Source organism: Helobdella robusta (genome assembly GCF_000326865.2).
Source record: "Helobdella robusta unplaced genomic scaffold HELROscaffold_30, whole genome shotgun sequence".
Lineage (NCBI taxonomy): Eukaryota > Metazoa > Annelida > Clitellata > Rhynchobdellida > Glossiphoniidae > Helobdella > Helobdella robusta.
Genome location: NW_008704502.1, coordinates 2,155,185 through 2,175,081, shown reverse-complemented (window position 1 = coordinate 2,175,081; position 19,897 = coordinate 2,155,185). Strand labels below are relative to the sequence as shown.

The 19,897-nt window shown below is 31.9% G+C and overlaps 5 protein-coding genes across 5 annotated transcripts; 2 read left to right on the top strand and 3 right to left on the bottom strand.

The window, feature by feature from the left end:
- Positions 1-664: 664 nt before the first annotated feature.
- Positions 665-1,294, bottom strand: HELRODRAFT_81245 (hypothetical protein; the record flags this gene model as incomplete). The annotated part of the gene is made up of 2 exons (XM_009022154.1): positions 665-804; positions 1,207-1,294. The coding sequence occupies 2 exons, from the start codon at positions 1,292-1,294 to the stop codon at positions 665-667; spliced, it is 228 nt and encodes a 75-aa protein (XP_009020402.1).
- A 2,400-nt stretch (positions 1,295-3,694) lies between these two features.
- HELRODRAFT_174731 (hypothetical protein) lies at positions 3,695-5,262 on the top strand (the record flags this gene model as incomplete). The annotated part of the gene is made up of 2 exons (XM_009022153.1): positions 3,695-3,862; positions 4,150-5,262. 2 exons carry the CDS (start codon positions 3,695-3,697, stop codon positions 5,260-5,262), a joined length of 1,281 nt encoding a protein of 426 aa, XP_009020401.1.
- A 207-nt stretch (positions 5,263-5,469) lies between these two features.
- On the top strand, positions 5,470-7,327 carry HELRODRAFT_174730 (hypothetical protein; the record flags this gene model as incomplete). Its single annotated transcript, XM_009022152.1, has 6 exons — positions 5,470-5,840; positions 5,910-6,135; positions 6,417-6,468; positions 6,529-6,690; positions 7,029-7,163; positions 7,293-7,327. The coding sequence occupies 6 exons, from the start codon at positions 5,470-5,472 to the stop codon at positions 7,325-7,327; spliced, it is 981 nt and encodes a 326-aa protein (XP_009020400.1).
- A 312-nt stretch (positions 7,328-7,639) lies between these two features.
- On the bottom strand, positions 7,640-12,992 carry HELRODRAFT_174729 (hypothetical protein; the record flags this gene model as incomplete). The annotated part of the gene is made up of 10 exons (XM_009022151.1): positions 7,640-7,822; positions 8,667-8,727; positions 9,195-9,334; positions 9,466-9,530; positions 9,731-9,902; positions 10,312-10,455; positions 10,848-10,922; positions 11,460-11,570; positions 12,097-12,179; positions 12,965-12,992. 10 exons carry the CDS (start codon positions 12,990-12,992, stop codon positions 7,640-7,642), a joined length of 1,062 nt encoding a protein of 353 aa, XP_009020399.1.
- A 261-nt stretch (positions 12,993-13,253) lies between these two features.
- On the bottom strand, positions 13,254-19,786 carry HELRODRAFT_174728 (hypothetical protein; the record flags this gene model as incomplete). Its single annotated transcript, XM_009022150.1, has 10 exons — positions 13,254-13,465; positions 13,533-13,820; positions 14,026-14,199; positions 14,614-14,689; positions 15,018-15,075; positions 15,452-15,516; positions 15,792-15,917; positions 16,118-16,275; positions 16,469-17,426; positions 18,053-19,786. 10 exons carry the CDS (start codon positions 19,784-19,786, stop codon positions 13,254-13,256), a joined length of 3,849 nt encoding a protein of 1,282 aa, XP_009020398.1.
- Positions 19,787-19,897: the final 111 nt, after the last annotated feature.

The following is a 19,897-nucleotide window of genomic DNA, read 5'->3' as shown; positions in this document are numbered from 1 at the left end:
AATACCCCTCGACGCCATTCCATCATAAGTAATTTATTTGGCTAATTTTTACGCAGGACGCCCTTCCTTACGCAACCACAGTTATAAGCGGTGGGCCTAGCCTTTGATGATCCAACATCACTCACAAGGCAGTGAGGGTCAGTTTAATGTCATAACCAGGACATTGTCATAACCTTCATGTATATATATATATATATATATATATATATATATATATATATATATATATGTAAATAACTATGTCATACATATAACTATATTATATACATATATTATATTATATTATGTTAAGCGCTTTTAAGTAGTTTTAGTTTATAAAGACGCTATATAAATACTCATAATATGACCAATTTAGGAGACAATAAAGACAAAGTTGTATGTAAATGAAAGATTGGATGAATGAATAAACGAACGGACGGACGGATGGATGGATGGATAGTTCTCAATGCGGCCCTCACAACAAAAAGTTTGTCTACCTGCGACATGCATGTTTCATGCATGAATATTTATCCTCAAAAGCTTGGGACTCTAGTAGGCATACAATAACAAACTTTACTGAATTATTCAAAAATTGTTATTTTCACCTCAAAAATAACATTGCTAAAAAATGGTATTTAACCCAGATAACATCAACACATTAACAACAATCAACATTACAACAATTTTAATGTAATTTGGTCTTTGATGCTTCGGATTCGTCGGATAGCGCGATGAAGATGAAGATGATGAGGACGACGTGCGCGCTCAGAATGGCGACGATGGCGGCATAGAAGTAGCTGTTGCTAGAAGTCATGCCCATGATGGCTGTCAGGAGGAGGAGTTTGTTGTTCCATAATTAAAATTTGAAAAAAAAATAAATCAATTAGGCTCTTTAAAAAGATAATTGAATGTGAATGCAAAATATATGAATAAATTATAATAAATTATATCAATTATAGCAATAAGTACACAATTAACTATTTAATTACGTGATCTAACTTGTAGTATTAGGTATATAATATATTTTTAATGAAAATTTAAATTGTCATTTTTAGTTCTAAAATATGAATGAACTTGTTAAACAATTCATCGCATGACATTTGTAGACAGACACACACTTCTTAACTAATTAGCCTCAACATTATTTATTTAAATGTAAATAAGCAAACAAAATATATGGAATGAATAAATCTTAGATAAAATGATTTAAAATTATTAAAACTAAACCTTCAAAAACGACGTTCTTGCTTGTGAAATAGAGACACAAAGGCAAAAATATCATCAATGCTGATAGCCATAATATTTTTTTAAACATTTGCAGTGGAGTTTCTTGGACACTTTGTATTTAAATGAAGAAAATATTTATAAAATTAATTCAATATAATTAATTAATTTATTCATCTAATTTTTATTTCATTAACATTCTAATCTAACGTCATACTTAAAATCTAAAAAGAAACGAAGAGAATGTAAATTGTAAACAATGCAGCCTACAGATACTACAATAATTTTTCTTCGGCGTTTATTACTTTTCACCTTTTTATTTACAACTTATTTTACTACAAAGTTCTTTTACTTACACCCAAAATGGAGGCTGCTGTTGTTGTGATGGTGGTTGTGGAAATTGCATCTGCTGCTGCAACTGCTGCATTCTGAACACATTGTTCTTCTGACTGTCAGTGAGGAGTGGCTGTTGCTGACTCATCTTTGTTTGTGAAAAAAATTCAATTGGAAATTAATTGGTTGTTGTTTTTATATTAAAAATTAATTAAACATAATATTTATATATTAATTATATAATCAATAAATCCTCGTTTGTTAGTCTCCATCTGCTATGGGTCTTACATTTTTATTCCATTCATCAATTTCTCTCAGTTATAATATATATTTATTTATAAATATAATAATAATTAATGCTGCAACTTGTATGTATTACTACTACTAAACTTAGTATATATTATACTTGTATATATATATTAGTCAAAGATAGTATACTAAAATAGTAAAAGTAAATGCTAGCTAATCTTGCCTTTGTTCTACTAATTAACTAATTAATACTAATAGTTAGTAATTGTAATTAATAGTAATACTAATAAGTAATAATCATCAAATTAACATTAAGTTAAGATTAAAATACTAATCTAAGTTATGACATACTATGTTTGTGCATGTATATCATGTATCATAGTAAGATATACCTTATGAATGATTTATACACACACATGCATGTTCCTTACTTTTTATCAATAATATCTGAACAAAATGACAATAATCGCTGAGATGACAGCCAATGGAAATATAATGAGTTTTGTTTACATTACATTTGTTTACAAACTGACAAAGGTATATAAATCAACATTTGTTGCTTTTGGGTGGATGCACATAGATAAAGAAGTATCTATTAACATACATACATACATACATACATACATACATACATACATACATACATACATACATACATACATACATACATACATACATACATACATACATACATACATACATACATACATACATACATACATACATACATACGTACGTACGTACGTACGTACGTACGTACATACATACATAAATTGAGAAATTGAATGTTTTCTATGTATGTTATATATACGTATTTTAGGTGGTGCTCCGATGAAATTTAATCACAGGTATTGAGCTATAGTCTCATAAATAATTTTTTTCCGGCTGATGTTTGATATATAATTTTTTATATTTGATCTAGTTGAACTAAATAGTTCAAAGCGTCAAATATTCTTAATATCATTATAACAAAAATTTTCTTCAATAAATACTACATCATTATTTTTTAAAATTTTAACAAATTAACTTAAATTTCAAACAAAAGTAACAAATTACAAGAGCCTTATTAAATAAATTAATTAAATATGTGCCTAGAGAAATAAAGACAAGAAGAGATATCTAGTTTAATTATCTAAATATTTTCATGATGTTATTACAACAGATCTCTATCAAAGTCTTTATATTTATATGTTCTACTACAAAATTTTTTCCTAATCATGTAGTTTTATGACAGCCAATCAGTCAACCAGATGTTCATATGGCGCCATTTTTCAGCACCCAACTTTCAAAGTGGTCACAAACATTAGACAAGCTCGTGATGTTGCACGCACTTAAACTTGTACCTGCGAATAAACATATTAACTACTCACATAATATAATATCCAGGTCAATGCTCTTAATGGATTATTATAAATAAATAAATAAACAAATAATTAATTTGACAGTGATTAATTACATATAATAATAAATGTACGTGTGGCTGGTTGAATACATGTGTGTGCGCTATGTAATGTTGTATGATGGACATATATATTTGAACTTTTTCGAAATATTAGGCAGTCAGTTAATTAGGCAGAAGTGTTAAATTATTCAAAGCGTATCAGAATGTTGTGTGTTGTTCTTGGCATGTTCTATTGATTAGAATCAGGCAGTATAATTGCACACACAGATGCATGTACATATGCCGTCGGTTGAATTGTAACGCCAGCGTGGGTGTAATGCGTGCTGGAAGTGCATCACATTCTTAAGTTAAAACACGTTCTTTGGCTCAGTGGAGTGTTTTTTCTAGGATCGTTACTCTTAAAATAATAAGCTTTTATAGTATTATAAAAAGGTTTTATTCATTGTTACAACATAAACTAATTACAAATATTAACTAGAAATTCCAAATTATTTTAAGATAAAAACAATGGATTCGGCACCGTGTATGTTCAAGCCGAATTATCTGAAAAGTAAAACTTGGTTCGTCGGCGAGAGGACCTACATCGAACAGTACGCCAAAAATTTCAAACTCTGCCATCCCCTGCACAGGAACACCGAAGAGTACAACAGGGAAGTTGGATTTCTCTTCAAACAAGTTGGATGAATTGTTTAAAACATAAAATTTTCAAATTTATTAGGAACTAGAAAATTTTTAGTAATTTTATGCGACTAAATGTTTATATTCTTTATTGAGTTTTGCTAAATAAGCTCTCCAAAGTGTTACTAGCGACGTTTAAATTCGGTTTTTATTTATTTTCTTTCAAATGCTAGTTATTCAAAAATTAGCGAACATGTTTAACACAATTTATAATCTAAATTCGAATGGCGATAAACACTGATACAGTTATGATTTAAAACGGTTTTCAAAAATTTTCCTTATAGCGACCGTGTATCTACACTCCCCGCATGTTCTGCCTGGCCAGTATGCTCTTTGAAAAATTGAAGGACGACAATGTGGACAACATGCGGACCATTCAGGAACTGAAGATGAAATCAAAAATTCGCAACAAGATGCAACAATTGAAGGAGGAGCGAGAGAGATCTGTCAGGCACAACCGCGCTTTTGAAAAATCTTCAATTGATGATAAAGAGCCGTCGAAAGGTGAACACTGGCAAAGATTCACCAGTGCAGATGTTGTCAAACTTAGACGGAAGGAAATGGAAGAAATGGACAAAAATAACGTCCCCAACTTCGCGGACGAAGATACTAATTTTTTCATCGACAACGTTACCACGAACGAAGATGGGGATGAAAATAATTTAGAAAACATCCGAAACAAAAATAAAATTGAATCAAATTTATCTCTTCTAAATTCAAAAGAAAACACGATTATTTACGACGACGCTAATAAAAGTGCAAATAAAAATATTGATACTAAAGAAAATGATAAATTGAATCACTTACCTGTGGTTGATAATGAAGATGAGAAATCAAGTGATAATAATTCAGACCGAATTTTTTATAAACCGAGCCCGGTTGACGACAATGCACTGGAATACGAAAATTTTGTTCGTGAGGAAATAGAAAATGTTAAAGCCACGACTCACGTCAGAATTGCCGATGACAAAAAAACGACTTTTGCTGCACACGAGGATAATTTATTGTCCGATAACGACGACGATGAACCTTTAGACAAGAATGGCTTGAGGAAATCAATAACTGCAACATTCAGAGAGAAACCGGCGTCAACAAAATCTTTGAAAACCGATCCGAAATCTTCAGGACTCAGATATACAAAAAGCGCTGGAACTGTACAGAATCCAAAAACAGTTCCTAAGAGCAACAAAGTAAAATCTCAAAGTGGACGAGCTGTCAGCAAACTTTCGTTCAATGATTCAAGATCTAAAAAACTTCTGAGTGACAGCAAAAAGACAAAACAGGCACCCCCAGACGACATGCAGAATGATTGGGACATCCCAGAATTTGAATCAGAATACGAGAAAAGAAGAACACTTGAACTCGTTTTTGAAACTTTAAAATGTACTGCCACTTAATTATTTTGTTTCGGTAGTTAACGAAAATTATCATATTTTTTACTATTGACAGATCAAACATATTTACAAGAGATATTGGAAGATTCGAAATTTTTCAAAATGCATCCGGAAGTAATAAAAATTTAATCTGCTTATTTTTCATCTGTATGCGTATTAAAATAATTTGTTAATTGAAATTTTCAGTTAATTGACGAACTCGATCTAATTATGGTCACTTTGTGTGATTTGAAGCTGAGAAAATTTGAGAAACGTATCCCAAATTCGATGGACAATAAAAATTATAACGACGATGCGAGATCTGAACAATCGAAATCTGCGCCGACAACCGCTTCTACTGTTCGAACTACTTTTCAGAAATTCAAACAACAGCAGGAACTTCTGAGAAAGTTAGGAACCTTCATCGAGGTGGAAAAACTTTTGAATCAGTACAAATCGAAACTAAACGCCTCACTGGCCAGGTGTCGAATCAGACTCTCAATCCCATCTCTGAACTGCATTCTGCCGGACAGTGTTAAAAAAGCAGAAACGATGGTTCCTGATATGTTTGTGACTTTCTGGGTCAATCAGCTAAAAGTTAGGTTGGTGTTTGTTTTTCAATACAAGAGACATTTCTACGAATTGAAAAGTTTCAATTTGCAAATTTAAAGCTGTTTGCGCGTTTTCAGTATCGATAAAATGGTTCACATGCTGGATCAATGTGGCTTCCAGAAAGTGGAAATCATGGAGAGCAATAAAAAAGACTTGAAAATGTTACTAGCCGGTAACAGGTTTGTGTTTGACCGGCAGTGCTACGATGTCATTCACGTTGGTGGTCATCATTTTGAATTCTTTGAGAACAACGAGTGGAGGAAGAAGAGGCTGATCATCTTGCAGGTAGTCAGTGGTTCTCAGAATGTGGGCTATGGAAATGGATATTAATTAGATTGCTAAATCATAATTTTACAGTTAGTAGTAGCTATTTCGTTCATCATATGTAGTAGAGCTGAGACTTCTAAACCATATACATTACATCAGTTGGTATAAATCTTTAATTTAATTTGAAAAAATAATTGTCTAGTTTATTTATTATCTGGGCTATTCTTACATTTTTCTTTAAATTAAAATCCGTCAAATCATTAGAAATAATTTTCACATAAATATTTTAACATCGTTAGGATAGATCAAGTTCTGTGGCAGTGCACTCACTCTTCAACCTATCAAACCAAGGTTGTCTGCCTGATTTTCTTACAACTCTATAACAAATACAGTTTCATTTTTACACGCCAGGTGACGATGACGTCATTCACGTAAACCCCGGAAGTGGATTGACGTCTGGTCACATGGTCAGTTTGGTGCACGCGAGCAAAGGGTGTGGAAAGGTGTATTGCACGGAAATAGCAAGTGGGAGGTGGAAGTTGATGAGGAATTTGACAAAAATGGGAGCTATGGGTTGGTCCAAACATCCTCTGTTATTTATTTTCATTAAATGCAATAAATTTTAATTAACTCTAATTAATTTGTGAAATTTTATTCATTTAGTTATTCGTTTTTAACTATTTTTAAAATTTGTGGTGCCTTATATTACAAGTCCAATTGATGAGTAAAAACTTCGGTTACATAACATTTTACATTGCATCACTGTAGTAGCTAACATTTCTTTACATGCCGTGTCGAAGGCCTATGCACGCTTGTAAAGTTTCATTTAAAATTGCTGTCTCAAATTGCGTCGAGTTAAACATAAAGAATGATTTCTTTATTATTTTCACATATTAATTCGTTCCAAACAGACAAAATAATAATAATTGATCGGCTATCTACCAAACATCGCGAATTGAATGACGTCAAGTTGGCTCTAGTGACGTCACCGTGTTCGAAATCAGGCCTTGTCAATCCAGTCAACTTCCTGATGAACGAAGGCGAAGGTTAGTGAATGGGGCATACAAATTTTTTCAATTTTTTTTGACGATCCAACTTGAGAGCTATTCCGTGGTTTTAAATTATGTTGCGTGTTCAAGTAAATTGGGAAAATTCCGAAAAAAACACAATTGTAGCCGTCGTTCAAAATATCGTTGCAAAAGAAAAATAAACAATTACAGCTACACTTCCAATAAATTTATTTAAAAAAAAATTTCAGGTACAATTTCGATGTTGTTAAAATTTTGATTGACTTTGAATTGAAAAATCTCCCCGCACATTCATGTCACATGATACAGTGCATTAACATAGAAAAAATTCAATTAAACGCTGTGAAATTTGTTTATTAAAATTTTCAACTAAGTCTACCACACCACCAAACTAACAAAACTATTTTCGGCACTCAACCTCCAAATCAATATCACCATCACCATCCCTTCTAATATTGGAAAACAAAAACAAAATTGACATCACTAAATTGCAATTATGAATTGTTGTCTTTCGCCTTTGTGACTTGTGTGGTAGGAGCGCACTTGTAGGCTGGCTGCCAGTTGTGCTGGTAGTCTTTCCTTCTAAGGAAATCCATGGCTATGCAGTACTTGAAGCCGGGACTACACGTGCACTCCATCTTGTCGTCGTCTGAATCGACGTCTGAGTCGTTCACATCCTTCGTAGTTGCAACAAATTATTATTATATTATTATATTATTATTATTAATATTATTATTATTACATTTCTCGTTGTACGCATTTTATATCTATAATGGCGAGCATCGTAGACTACTTTCTCATTTTAATTCATTTTATTTTATTTCATTGAATATTTATTTCGCCCCTTTTTTGTAAAAAATAAAAGAGTTCCCATTCCATTATTATTAATATTATTATTAATATTATTATTATTATGATTATTATTATTATTATCAATTCACTCTTGAATAATTCTTAGAGGAAAGAAAGAATCATACAACCATCATCATATCAACTCATCAGTCTCGCGAGTTGATTTGATTTGGTGGTCTTTCATTACAATCTTACAAAGATTGTAAGATTGCAATGAAAGACGAAAAAAAATGTAATTTCGCGTAACTTTGTAACATAAGACAGAATGTTGTAATACAAAGTTAGTTTTTACAGCATAACGTACATATCAACATTCAATGTAGTAACGAATTTGACATAACGCTACTTTAAACAACATGACGTGATACAACATCATACAGTGCAACTCCAACAAAAATTTCTACCGCAACAATGAATAAATAAATAAAAATAAATAATGGGTTTAAACGTAAGTTATATATGCCCATATCAAAATAGCATTAAAAGACAACAAAAAGAAATCAAACAACAATGTCAATTTTATGTTCATAAAGAAAATCTTTGTTGGCCAACAAATTACTGATGCTAAAAATTTAAAACCTAACATCATTACGTTATCTTATACTTGAATAAATTTTTATCAATATATCAAATTAACTAATTCAACAAGCAGAGTTGAATTTTTTCTACCTTTTCTGGGCAAGTACCATCAGCTTCCAATAGAGCTTTGCAAGGATTCGGCTTGACATTCCTGTCGAATTGTTTTCAAACATAATATTTTCAATCACAATATATTCAATCATAATATTTTCAAATGTATCAGAAACTAGACCTCCTAAACCAAATGGCTATAATACAGTAACGTTTGCATTATGATAATGTTAACATTTTTCTTAAACCATGTACAGAAAACGTGATAACTTAAATCCAGTAATAATAGTTAAATGAAAATCATTATCACATTCATTTGAATAAATTAAGTGTATTATATATTCAGTTCAATTTTTTAGCTAATTTACAGTTTCCAATCTAGAGCTTTGGCATTTGCTATTGTAAATGGAAATTAACTATTCTTTGAAAAGTATAAATTAAAGTTGTATAAGGTAAGTGTATTTGAATAATTGTAAACGAATGCCAGTCAGATGATCAAGTAAAGTCAAGATTGAAGTTTACAAAAGTTATACAACGATGTTTGGGTAATTCTGATGAAGAGCTAACCAATCGAGTACAGTTACACTAGCATTCTTCTTCAACTTCTTCAATCGCTTCTTTTCATCTTTCACTCTCTTCTTCTCCCTCAGCCTCTTCATTTCCTCCTCCTCCATTGTTTCCTTCGTCACTGCAGCCGACTTCATTTCCTTGAATAAGTTAAAAAATTTTGTGAAAACTTTAAAATCAAATCGACAAGGATTTAATTTTATTCGTAAATATGAACACTCAAGAAGGGACTTAGTGGTTACTTCAACGTGATCAACAAATGAGTGGTAACCTGTATGTAAGTTTCATCAGTTTGTATGCCCAGGTCTACGTACTCTCTTTTGTGTTTCGTATCGCCTACAAGTAGTGCCGTCATTATTCCCATTCAATTTGTTTATATTCTCATAAAATGTTTTGGTTTAATTTATATAAATAATTTTAAAAGAAGTGTTATTGACCCACTTAGGTAAAAAAAAATTTAACTTTAAATCGCTCTCTGAAGTCATAGTGCTTCGTTATTTTACAAAAATATTTATCAACTGAAAAACTTTTCCTACTTCCATCATTCTGTTTCTTCTTTTGAATGCAGCTCTTGAATCGGTCGGTTTTGCAGAAGGCAAACAAATCAGAAGTTAGCGTGTTAGGATCGCATTGCACGTACGGTCCTAACCTTTCGCCGCACTTCCTTTCTCTCAGAATTTTGCGCCTCATAATTCTATTCATGATCTCCTGCGTCACAATTGTATTTCACTTTTAAAAATTTCTCCCTCCTTTTATGACCTTACATGGATGAGTTCATGATGATTACCGTTTAAACATGGTTGAAAATATGTTTCATTTGAAGCGCGGATGATATCTAGTTTTAATAAAACCGACAACAATCTGCCTTATAATGTGATGTTATACAGTTACAATCATTCAACAAATAAAATTAGAAGATTTTACACATGTAATTATACAAGCAACTATGTTTGCCAGAACTGCATAACTGAAACTTGCAAATTTAGTTGGAGACAATCATTTCACTCTTTTAAACTTTTATCTCCTGGTGAAAATTACTGAATTTAAGGATAAAAAATTAGGAATTTTTGATCAAAATGACACTCAGTCAACAAAAGAAGAAATGATTGCCATCTACCCTGTTACTTGGGATCCTCAGCGGACGAGTCTTCTTGGGCTTCTGGAGACATTGAGCCCCTGATTCGATCTCGTTATTGTGCAACCTCTCTATCAAAAGTTTCACTTGGGTGTCTTTCGGCTTTTCTAACAGGACCGTTTGCACCTTATAGTGAGTTTATTTCTCAATTTGTAAATTTTTTCTTCATCGACCCCACAATTTTTCACTAGCATTTTCTAAATTTTAAGTGTCCATCTTGATCTTAAAATTTATTAATAAATTATTTTTATGAACGTCAACGAACAATCGAAGCAGATAAACGAATTTCAATGACTTTAAGTAAAGTCCTTTAATTACGTATCTCTTATTTTTTTCATAATTTAAAGGACAGTTGAGTAAATTTTTGAGTTTTGAAATTATTGTCGATAAACATCTAAAATTTATTGCTGTTACATGTTCAAAAATAGCTATACAGTTACCGCGTAGACGTTAAATCACCAAACCAAGTAATTTAATAATTAACCCAAACTGCAGACCTACAAGTCCAATGCACTTACCTTGTTTTTAACCGACTCGACAAATGTCTTGACATCTTCGAATGGTTTTTTGCTTAATTCTTCATAAGTTACTGTCTGCATTATTTAATATATATATATATATATATATATATATATATATATATATATATATACATATTACATTTGTATTGGTAGTTAAACAACTACAATAACATCAGCGATAACATCAATTTACATAATTATTATTACGTTTTTACACTGTTACCCAAGTTATAAATAAATGTATGTACTAGGAATGTTGGTTGCTGGGTGTGTTGTTGGTTGAAATGTCAATGTTTCGATGACGATGAAGAACTTAATCATTTCATTTGTTGATATTATTTTAGCTCTTGATACAATTTTTAATTACGTAAATTGTTGCATTATATATATCAATTTAATTGAAATTATTTTCAAAAATGTGTAATTACTGTATTACACATTTAATTTTAGTTCACGTCATTATGTCAGTAGGGCACTACTTAACTTGGCTTCATTCAGACTAAACGACATTACTGTACACTACACACACACACACACACACACACACACACACACACACACACACACACACACACACCGAAACCGTGAAATGGTTAACAAAGTTATAACCGGTTCAACGGGGAATGGGATTTTTTTGGGAGTCTTCGTGGTCAACCTGCACCCCCGTGGCATGATGGAGCAGAGGAGATCTGAAGTGGACTCTCCCTCGCAATCGCATACCTTCAAAATATTATTGTTCACGTCATTATGTCAGTAGGGCACTACTTAACTTGGCTTCATTCAGACTAAACTCTATGAAAAATTTTATCTAGCTGTGATTTTCTAAACAGTGTTTCACATTTATTATTGAAATAAAGTGCCTATTAGAATAATTAACGGCAGTCAATGTTTGATTTAACATTTTATCATTGCTGACAACTTTTCATATAAAATACAAATTTAATAACAAACACTTAATCTATCTTTTTAGTAAGCGGTATGTAGGAGCAACACGTGGTTGAGTTGCATCCATTTTAGGTGACTATAATATATAAAATACTGACGTTGAAAAACTTCAAAAAAATTTTGTTAATAAAGAAATTTAATTAAAAAATTCTTTCTTTAATTGTAAACAAAGAGATAGAAAAAGCTTAACGTCGTGTAATGCAAGAAGCCAAAATGCCAAAAAACACATGATCAACACATGTTCTACAAACAAGCAAACAATAAAACGAACAAACAGACAGACAAACAGACAAACAAACACCTGGTCAATGGATAAACGAGGTGCCTTCTTGAAAACCTTTTTGCCACAATTGTTTCGCGTCTGTAAATTTGTTGCAAGACAAACTTGATTGAGAATGAAATGTCATTTGAAACATATTATTAATAAAGGCACATTACGTTAGCAGGTAAGCTGTTGTATACGCACGAACAAATACATACATTCTCCGAAATAATACGATGCAAGTTTTAAAGTTAAAAATATTAAATTGCCAAAATTTTGTAAGAAGCTCTTAAAATTCAGTAGACATACAATTATTTATATAATTGTATTAGTTTGATAGATTCGTTGATTCATTTAGATATAATACTATTACCGATTTTTGTTGTTCAAATCGAAACATGTTTGGAGATGTTCTTGATTACCAGGAGTTGAAAGGCTTCACTGATAAATATAATTAATTCATGAAGTGACTGCAATCAATATTTATTTATAATAAAAAATATATCAAACTAAAAAATAATAAATCGACCGTGTTATATCTGGGATATGATGTTATACAGGAAAAAAAATATCAACTTGGTTTTCTAAAAGTTAATTCTTGAAAAATTAACCACCAAGTTGTATACAAACTTTTAAAATAAACAATGACGTTTTTTTCATCTAGCACCAAATCACTGTATGTAAATTTTGAATAATTCCCCTGAGCTTGGTACTCAAATTTAAATTTCAATCATGAAAGTTCAATCGGAGTATAGATAGATGTGTAGCGTGATGTTTAAACTTTGTAAAAACAAGGATTTTAAAGTAACATCACATTTTTAAATTTAGAATATTTGAGTCTTATAGCTGATTGAAATTGCAAAGTTTGTGTGAATGTTCTTTATCCACCTTCCAATCATCTTTTAACTTGTCGACATTTTATTGATGTTTCCCATTTTTTGAAACTTTTCCAAAAATCGTCAATTGTTTTATTCTCTATAATAACCAAATTGAACAAGTCTAAAAAGACGACACAAGTTTTAACAGTAATTTTTAAATTTTGAAGAGTATTATCTACTGTAATATCTAGCAAATCTTATTTTTTCATGCAAAAAACATTAAAAAAATGTTTTAACCGAAACTTTCGGTACGACTCTATTTTTTTTATATTAATCATATTAAATATGGACGTCATTTATTTGAAGCACCCAGCAACATTACCAAAACTGTAGTATAGACTCTCTGGGAGTCCATGTTGGCCCACTTCTGGGTACTTTGACGAAACGTTTAGTAACTTTCAAAACTGTTTCACTGCTCCCACCACCACCACCGTCGTCGGTGTCCAATCCTAGAAATGATTCTGTTCCATAGTTCGATTTTTCCTTTCCATTCCAACCCAATAATTGCTTACCTCGAACATTCAATTTTTCTAAATAAAATTTAAAAAAGAAATTAAAAATTGGAAAATTTTTTAATTTAATTTCTTTCTCACAAACCAAAATGTCTGGGTTTTTTCCTCACAACAGTCGGTTTACTAATCTTTGGTTTCAACGATGGTATATGTTTCGGAATGGTGGGGAATTTATTGGAGAGAATACTTGAGGTGCTGGCCGATCTCTGTATCTGTTTATTGCTTACGGGTTTTCCGACATTCCCGTCATCTTTTTCATCGGCTTGAGACACCAAAGCTACTTTTTCAGGCAAGGCACGAATTTTTGGATAGTGTTCAAGGAAAAATTTCAGGTTTTCCTCAGAATTTATCTTGTGCAAAAGTTTCATCCGAACTGTTAAGAGTAATCAATGTTATGTACTTAAGCATGAAATAACTTGTTCGGTAATTACTATTTCTAATTCGTTAGAAAATATTAGTTAATTCACATATAATTTATTTTGTCTGCATGATATTTCCTTTAATTTTAATTCATTTACGGCAACAGTTTATAATTTTCTATCTTACAAACTATTCAAATTAATAAAAAATCATCTAACGCGCGTAGATCCTATCGAACTTTCTATCTCTTGAAATAATTTGGCACGTTTCTTCTTGCTTCTTTTTTTTCAAAACCTCCTCCACATTCGTCTCATCATTTTCGCCGTCCTCCTCGTCAGCATTTCCACTCGACTTTTTCAACAAATGCTTTTTCATTTGTTTCTCTTCTTTGGCTAAAAAAACATAAAAGGTATCCTTCAACTGATACTATCCTTCGCAGCAAAATCGGAGATCCGCCCTTGGTGCTAGGTGCCCATATGCTTATACAACTATAAATATAACCCTAAATGTTTTACTTATCATAGCAATTGAATGATCAAAAAATTGGTTGTGATTGTTGGAAGTTTTCAAAATTGGCTAAAGACCTGTTTCTAGATCTAGGATGGATCTCCTACTTAACCAACCTTCACATTTGATGGTGATTTACTAAAACGATTCGATTAAAATTGACTACTATGTAGTAATTAGCATTTGATAATTAATCTAGATTTCGCAATCTGAGATTTCAACTTTAAACAGAATTTTGAGGTGGTGACAAAAAAGTAAAATGATTTGTTGGTGAAGGATTTTAAACTGAATGAGGAAACCTAATTTTAGTTCTTTTTGCTTCTGCGCCCACACCGGCTGACATCTCTTCATTAGGTCCAACTTTTTCTTCATGATCTAAAAAAAATCAGTTAAACTGTTCAAGTTACTAAAAGCATACATACCTATAATTATTTATTGTTAATACCTTATGTAGAAATCTCAGTTTAAAATTATAATCTTAACATAATATTGCTTGATACATTGTTATTATTTAGTTATTTTAATCTTTCGTGTTTATCTTTCTGTTTTTCTACAAATAAAACGACAAATGTTATATTTTATCATTATTTACATAAACTCTAGAAGCACTGTCATTAGTCATCTCATACTAAACATAGACAACTTAAATAAAGCATGCCACCCGCGGAAAATTCATTTTTCATTTTGTAGATTGATCAATTACTTTTTTGAAGACGTCTTCGTTTGTCGGATTTTCACTCAATTTGCCGGCATTTACGTGTCTGTACGTCGTGTTTTAAAAAAGTTTTTTAATCTATTTTGGGAAAACTTTAATTAATTTCAATTCATTTTATCAGCCTATAAGCAGATTTTCATCAAGCCCTAATCATCCATAACAGTATTGTAACATTATTAAATAATCTGGAGTAATTTGGTAAGAAACGATAATTATAAGGAGTCAAATTTACTTTCAGAAACCGTTCCTTTAACCATTTTTCAGTGAAAAATGTTACGAATTTTAGCTTTTAAAAATTTAAAATAATATCTTGACAGGTTAACACAGTTGCAACGAGTACATCGTAATATTATTGGTGGTTATAACAACAAATAAAAGCATTATCATGATTATAACTCAAACAAATCATACACACTCCTCACCTCACTTTCATCAACCTTTCCAATTCATATCTCTCTTTATTTTCCTTCTCTGATTCTTCAATTTTCTAGGAGTTATTTTCAACTTATTATAAATTTCAATTTTGAATCATTTTTGTTATAATTCACGGGGTAAAGGAAACTTTTTCGGCTGGCTACACATCTTGAAGTTCATCAGTCAATATTATAAGAGCGTATTTCAATGTTATTATTGTGTTGAACATCTAATGTACATATTTTGAGTAGTACGTACAATAGTACGGAATATTCAGTACACTTTTTGTAAAAAAAGTACACTTTGTGTACTTTTGGATGATATAGCAAATTGAGTAACATGTCTAACGTTTAGAATGAATGGTAGATCATGCTTGGTGATGCTCAGCTTGTTCTTCAAAAGTTTCACAAATAGTTCACTCTCTAATGGGTTGAAACCTGAAGTTTTTGGTGCTTCGGACATCAGTTTCATGATCTATGTGTTTTTGTTTTGTTGAATTTTAAACTTTTTTTAATGTTTCTGTCGTTTATTTATAATGAGCCTGGCATAAATGGTTGCATCAATTAACTACTTCAACTTCACTTAAAATATAGATTTACAATTTTTTTTTCACAAATTGTAAACAGCATATTTCACATCATAAAAAGACAATTCATTCCAACTTTTCTGTTAACCTGTTCCAGATCTTTTTTTGGCTTGACGAAATCCGACTTCAAATGTTTGTCGAGAACTCTGCAACCAACTCTCTTTCCTTCGAGATCGTATCGTGACAGTGGCGTCAGGTGTCCGTTCTGACACCTGCAACCGTACTTCACATCGCATTTCTTCTCCACTAAAGCAGCAAAAATTGTTGAAATAATTTAAACAATATATATTTATACATTTCGCGAAAGATAAGTTCTAACAAATTAACTATTTTCAACCCAATAAATTAAAATAATTTAATATAAAATAATATAGTACACATATTACATTGCATTTTTAAATAATTTCAAATTTTCAGTTTGGATCTCTCCAGAACAAACCTTTTTTAACTTTCTTAACTTCTTTAGAATCGCACGTGTGATTGGGCTGGTAAGGCGAGTGAAAGTGATGAAAGTAGCTCTGCTTGTTTGCCAGAGTACTGCTAAGTTGGGAGTGCGGAGAGTGATGTGGATGGTGGTGCTGGTAGTGATGAGAGTGGTAATGCTCCAGTTTATTCAAGGCTTCAACCAGCAAATCCCGATCTATCGACTCGATTCTTTTTACAGGTGACATGCTTCCATCATTAGATGTGGAATGCTCTTTTAACGACTTCGCTGAAAAGTACAGCGACAACAACTCATCGACCAAGTTCATGACGTGACCTTGGCTTGAAGCAACAGGAATGTTTTCCTGAAGTTGGTGGTGATGGTGAGCAGCGCTTGGTACGGATGAAGGTGACTGGTGCGTTAGATCAGTGAGAAATTTAAGGTGATGATGGTGATGGTGGTGGTGTTCAGCCGATGCTTGGAAATGATTACTATCGTCATGATGTTGAGTGTGGTGATATGAATGGTGATGAACGTAATGCGGAACGACTGCGTTGATGAGATGTCCAATGGAAGGAATGAGACTGTGGAAATCATGCTGGTGGGGGTCGCTGGGATCGTGAAAATGATGGTGACTCGCGTAATGCTGGAATTGACTGAGTTGGTAGAAAAATTGAGAGATTAAGTTTATATCAGGCTTTGATGTAATGCTGCCGTAATCTTTAAACTCTTTTGATTTCTTTCTTTGATCTGATGCCACTAATCGTGTTTGGGCAAAATGATCTTTTTCTCGATACAAATCGAATTCATTTTCGTAAGGGGTTCTCTCGCAGAATAAATCTCTCATTGTTTTCTCGGCGTCTGGTTCCGACTCGTCACTTTCACTTTTAAATAAAACTTCGGAGCTTTTCGATAAGACTTTTGCGTCTTTAACGCCAGATTTTTTGCATTTACACAACTTTTCAACAATCATCTGCAAAAACAAATTAATTGTTTGTGTAAATAATAAATACTACTTTTAATTTTTATGACATAAAAACAGGATCTTAAAATTAGAGACGTTTTACCTTTATAGATTAGGCCTACTTGTTCGATATAGTTCGACATCTAACTTTTATTTCATTTTAAAATGATAGTTACAGAAGGTAAAGCCAATGTTTTGAAGCACATCAGCATTTGATTACTTTCAAAAAATGTCATTAAGGTGATTTTGTCTCTTGAATAAAATTGCTGATTCAGAATTTTGAGCAGTAGTAATCAAGTCTAAATTAATTTAACAGTAAAAATGATCGATCCATCGATTCCTTAATTTATGATAAAAACGTTAATTTCTATGAATGTGAGTTGAACAATTTACTCGAAGAGATTAATTAAAATTGTAAGACGATTCATATGTGCTATGTAACATGTTACGTACGTCTTAACAGTAGAAAAAACGAAATTAATATGGTGGACAATGGACATAAAACATTTATCGTGAGGCTACTGAATTGAAATTCACAATAAAAGTTTCAAAACTCTCAGCCAGTTAATCAGTTTGTTTGATGGAAACGACATGTTTATATGTTCAGCCATATTATAATATAAAACAAAATAAACCTTTTGTAGATTTGTTTTGACTGTTTTTCTCATTTGCATTCTGATTTCGCTGGCATCTGTCCCGGAACGCTGGCCAGAGGCTTCACTGATCAATGTTCGATTGCAGCTAATTTGTACTTTCACTTCTTCCTCACTTTTTAAACTTTTTTTCTTTAATTTGGTTTTTTCATCTGGAACATCTAAGTCCATAGAGTTAATTTTGTTAGCTTCGAAAACGTTTCCAACAATATTTTCATCGTTATTAGCTGGAGAAGTGTCATTCAAGTTAAAATTTTCCGCTATATGGTTCTCTGGGCCCAGCTGTGCCACAGTGTCAAAACTTTCGTTTCCTGTTTTTTTATTTTGATTGAAAGACTCTTTTTGAGGCAATTTTATTGGCGAAGTTTGATGATCAGCTTCTGCATTTGAAACTGGGGCGGTTTCTTCTTGTTGTCGGGTGCTCATCAGGTTTTCATTATTTTCGAAATTCGCTGAAAAAATGGATGGTAAGTTGGTATTGGTCAGTTTTTCTAAAGTTACGTTAATGTTATCAGATTGTCCAGTATTCAACTCATAGTCCGCCGATTGATTTAGAAATAAAAGTTCCTCTTCGTCATCCCTCGTAGTGAGGTTTGTAGTCGGTTCTAATTTCGTTAGGTTCATTTCGCTGTTTATTACATCTGCTTCATTTGTATCAGCAACTTCTGTCAGTTCATTTGTATCGGCTTTTACGTTTAAAGGACTTCTATCCACCCGTCTGTCAGTTGTATTAACATGATCAGTATCACCTTTATCTACCGCCCTGGACTGACTAACAGCTATGTTTTTTTTTCCAGAATAAGTAGATGCACCTCGAACATTTTTATAGGCTGATCCAATTTTAGTTTTTCCAGAAATTCTCGATGTTAATATATTTTTTTCAGATGGTGGAAGATGTTTTAAAACAATCTTTTGTTTTTCGGAGTAAGTAGAAGCAGGTCTAACTGGGTCTAAATGTTTCGATATATTCTTAGATTTTCTTAAATAGTTTGATGTCATTTTAACTTTTTCATTTAAGTCAGGCGTTTTCCCAGAAATTCTCGATGTTGATATATTTTTTTCAGATGGTGTCAGATGTCTCAAAACAATCTTTTGTTTGTCAGAGTAAGTAGAAGCAGGTCTAACTGGGTCTAAATGTTTTGATGTATTCTTAAATTTTCCTAGATAGTTTGATGTCATTTTAACATTTTCATTCAAATCAGTCGTTGCGATTACTTTGTCCATTAGCTTGGATGTAGTCCTGGTTTTCTCTGAATTTATGGACAAATTTTTCTCTGGAGCAGCATTTGTTTTTCCTACGTCGTCAGATTTAATTTTTTCTAGTGTCTCAATAGTTTCATCAATTTTGTCCCTGTATTCTGGAGGAGTTGATGAGAGTTTCGTTTTAGAGTTTCGAAACTCATTTTTGTCATGGCTTGACTGGATAGCAGAATTTTTCAACTCTTGATGATTTGTTTGTCCGAAAGAGTGGTCAGAATTAATGTTCGCGTTTGATTCTTTTTTATTAGAATTCGAAACATTTCGGACATTTCTAACTTTCGAAAACGATTTTGGCATCGAATTACTACAGTTAATGGAACCATTTAAAGTTGGCCTAATATTAAAAACCAGACTGTCACGACATAACTTTACTTTTTTCTTATTACAATTCAACAGCTTACATTCACCAGTTTTTGCTTTCAATAAGTTTTTATCATTAATTTTTTGGTCTTTCATAATTTTAGATATTTTTAATTTTTTAAATTTATTTAACGTGTTAATATAGGCCTAAAACAGAATAATATCAAAGATATGCGGACGGTAAATATTTTGTATTTAAGATACGTC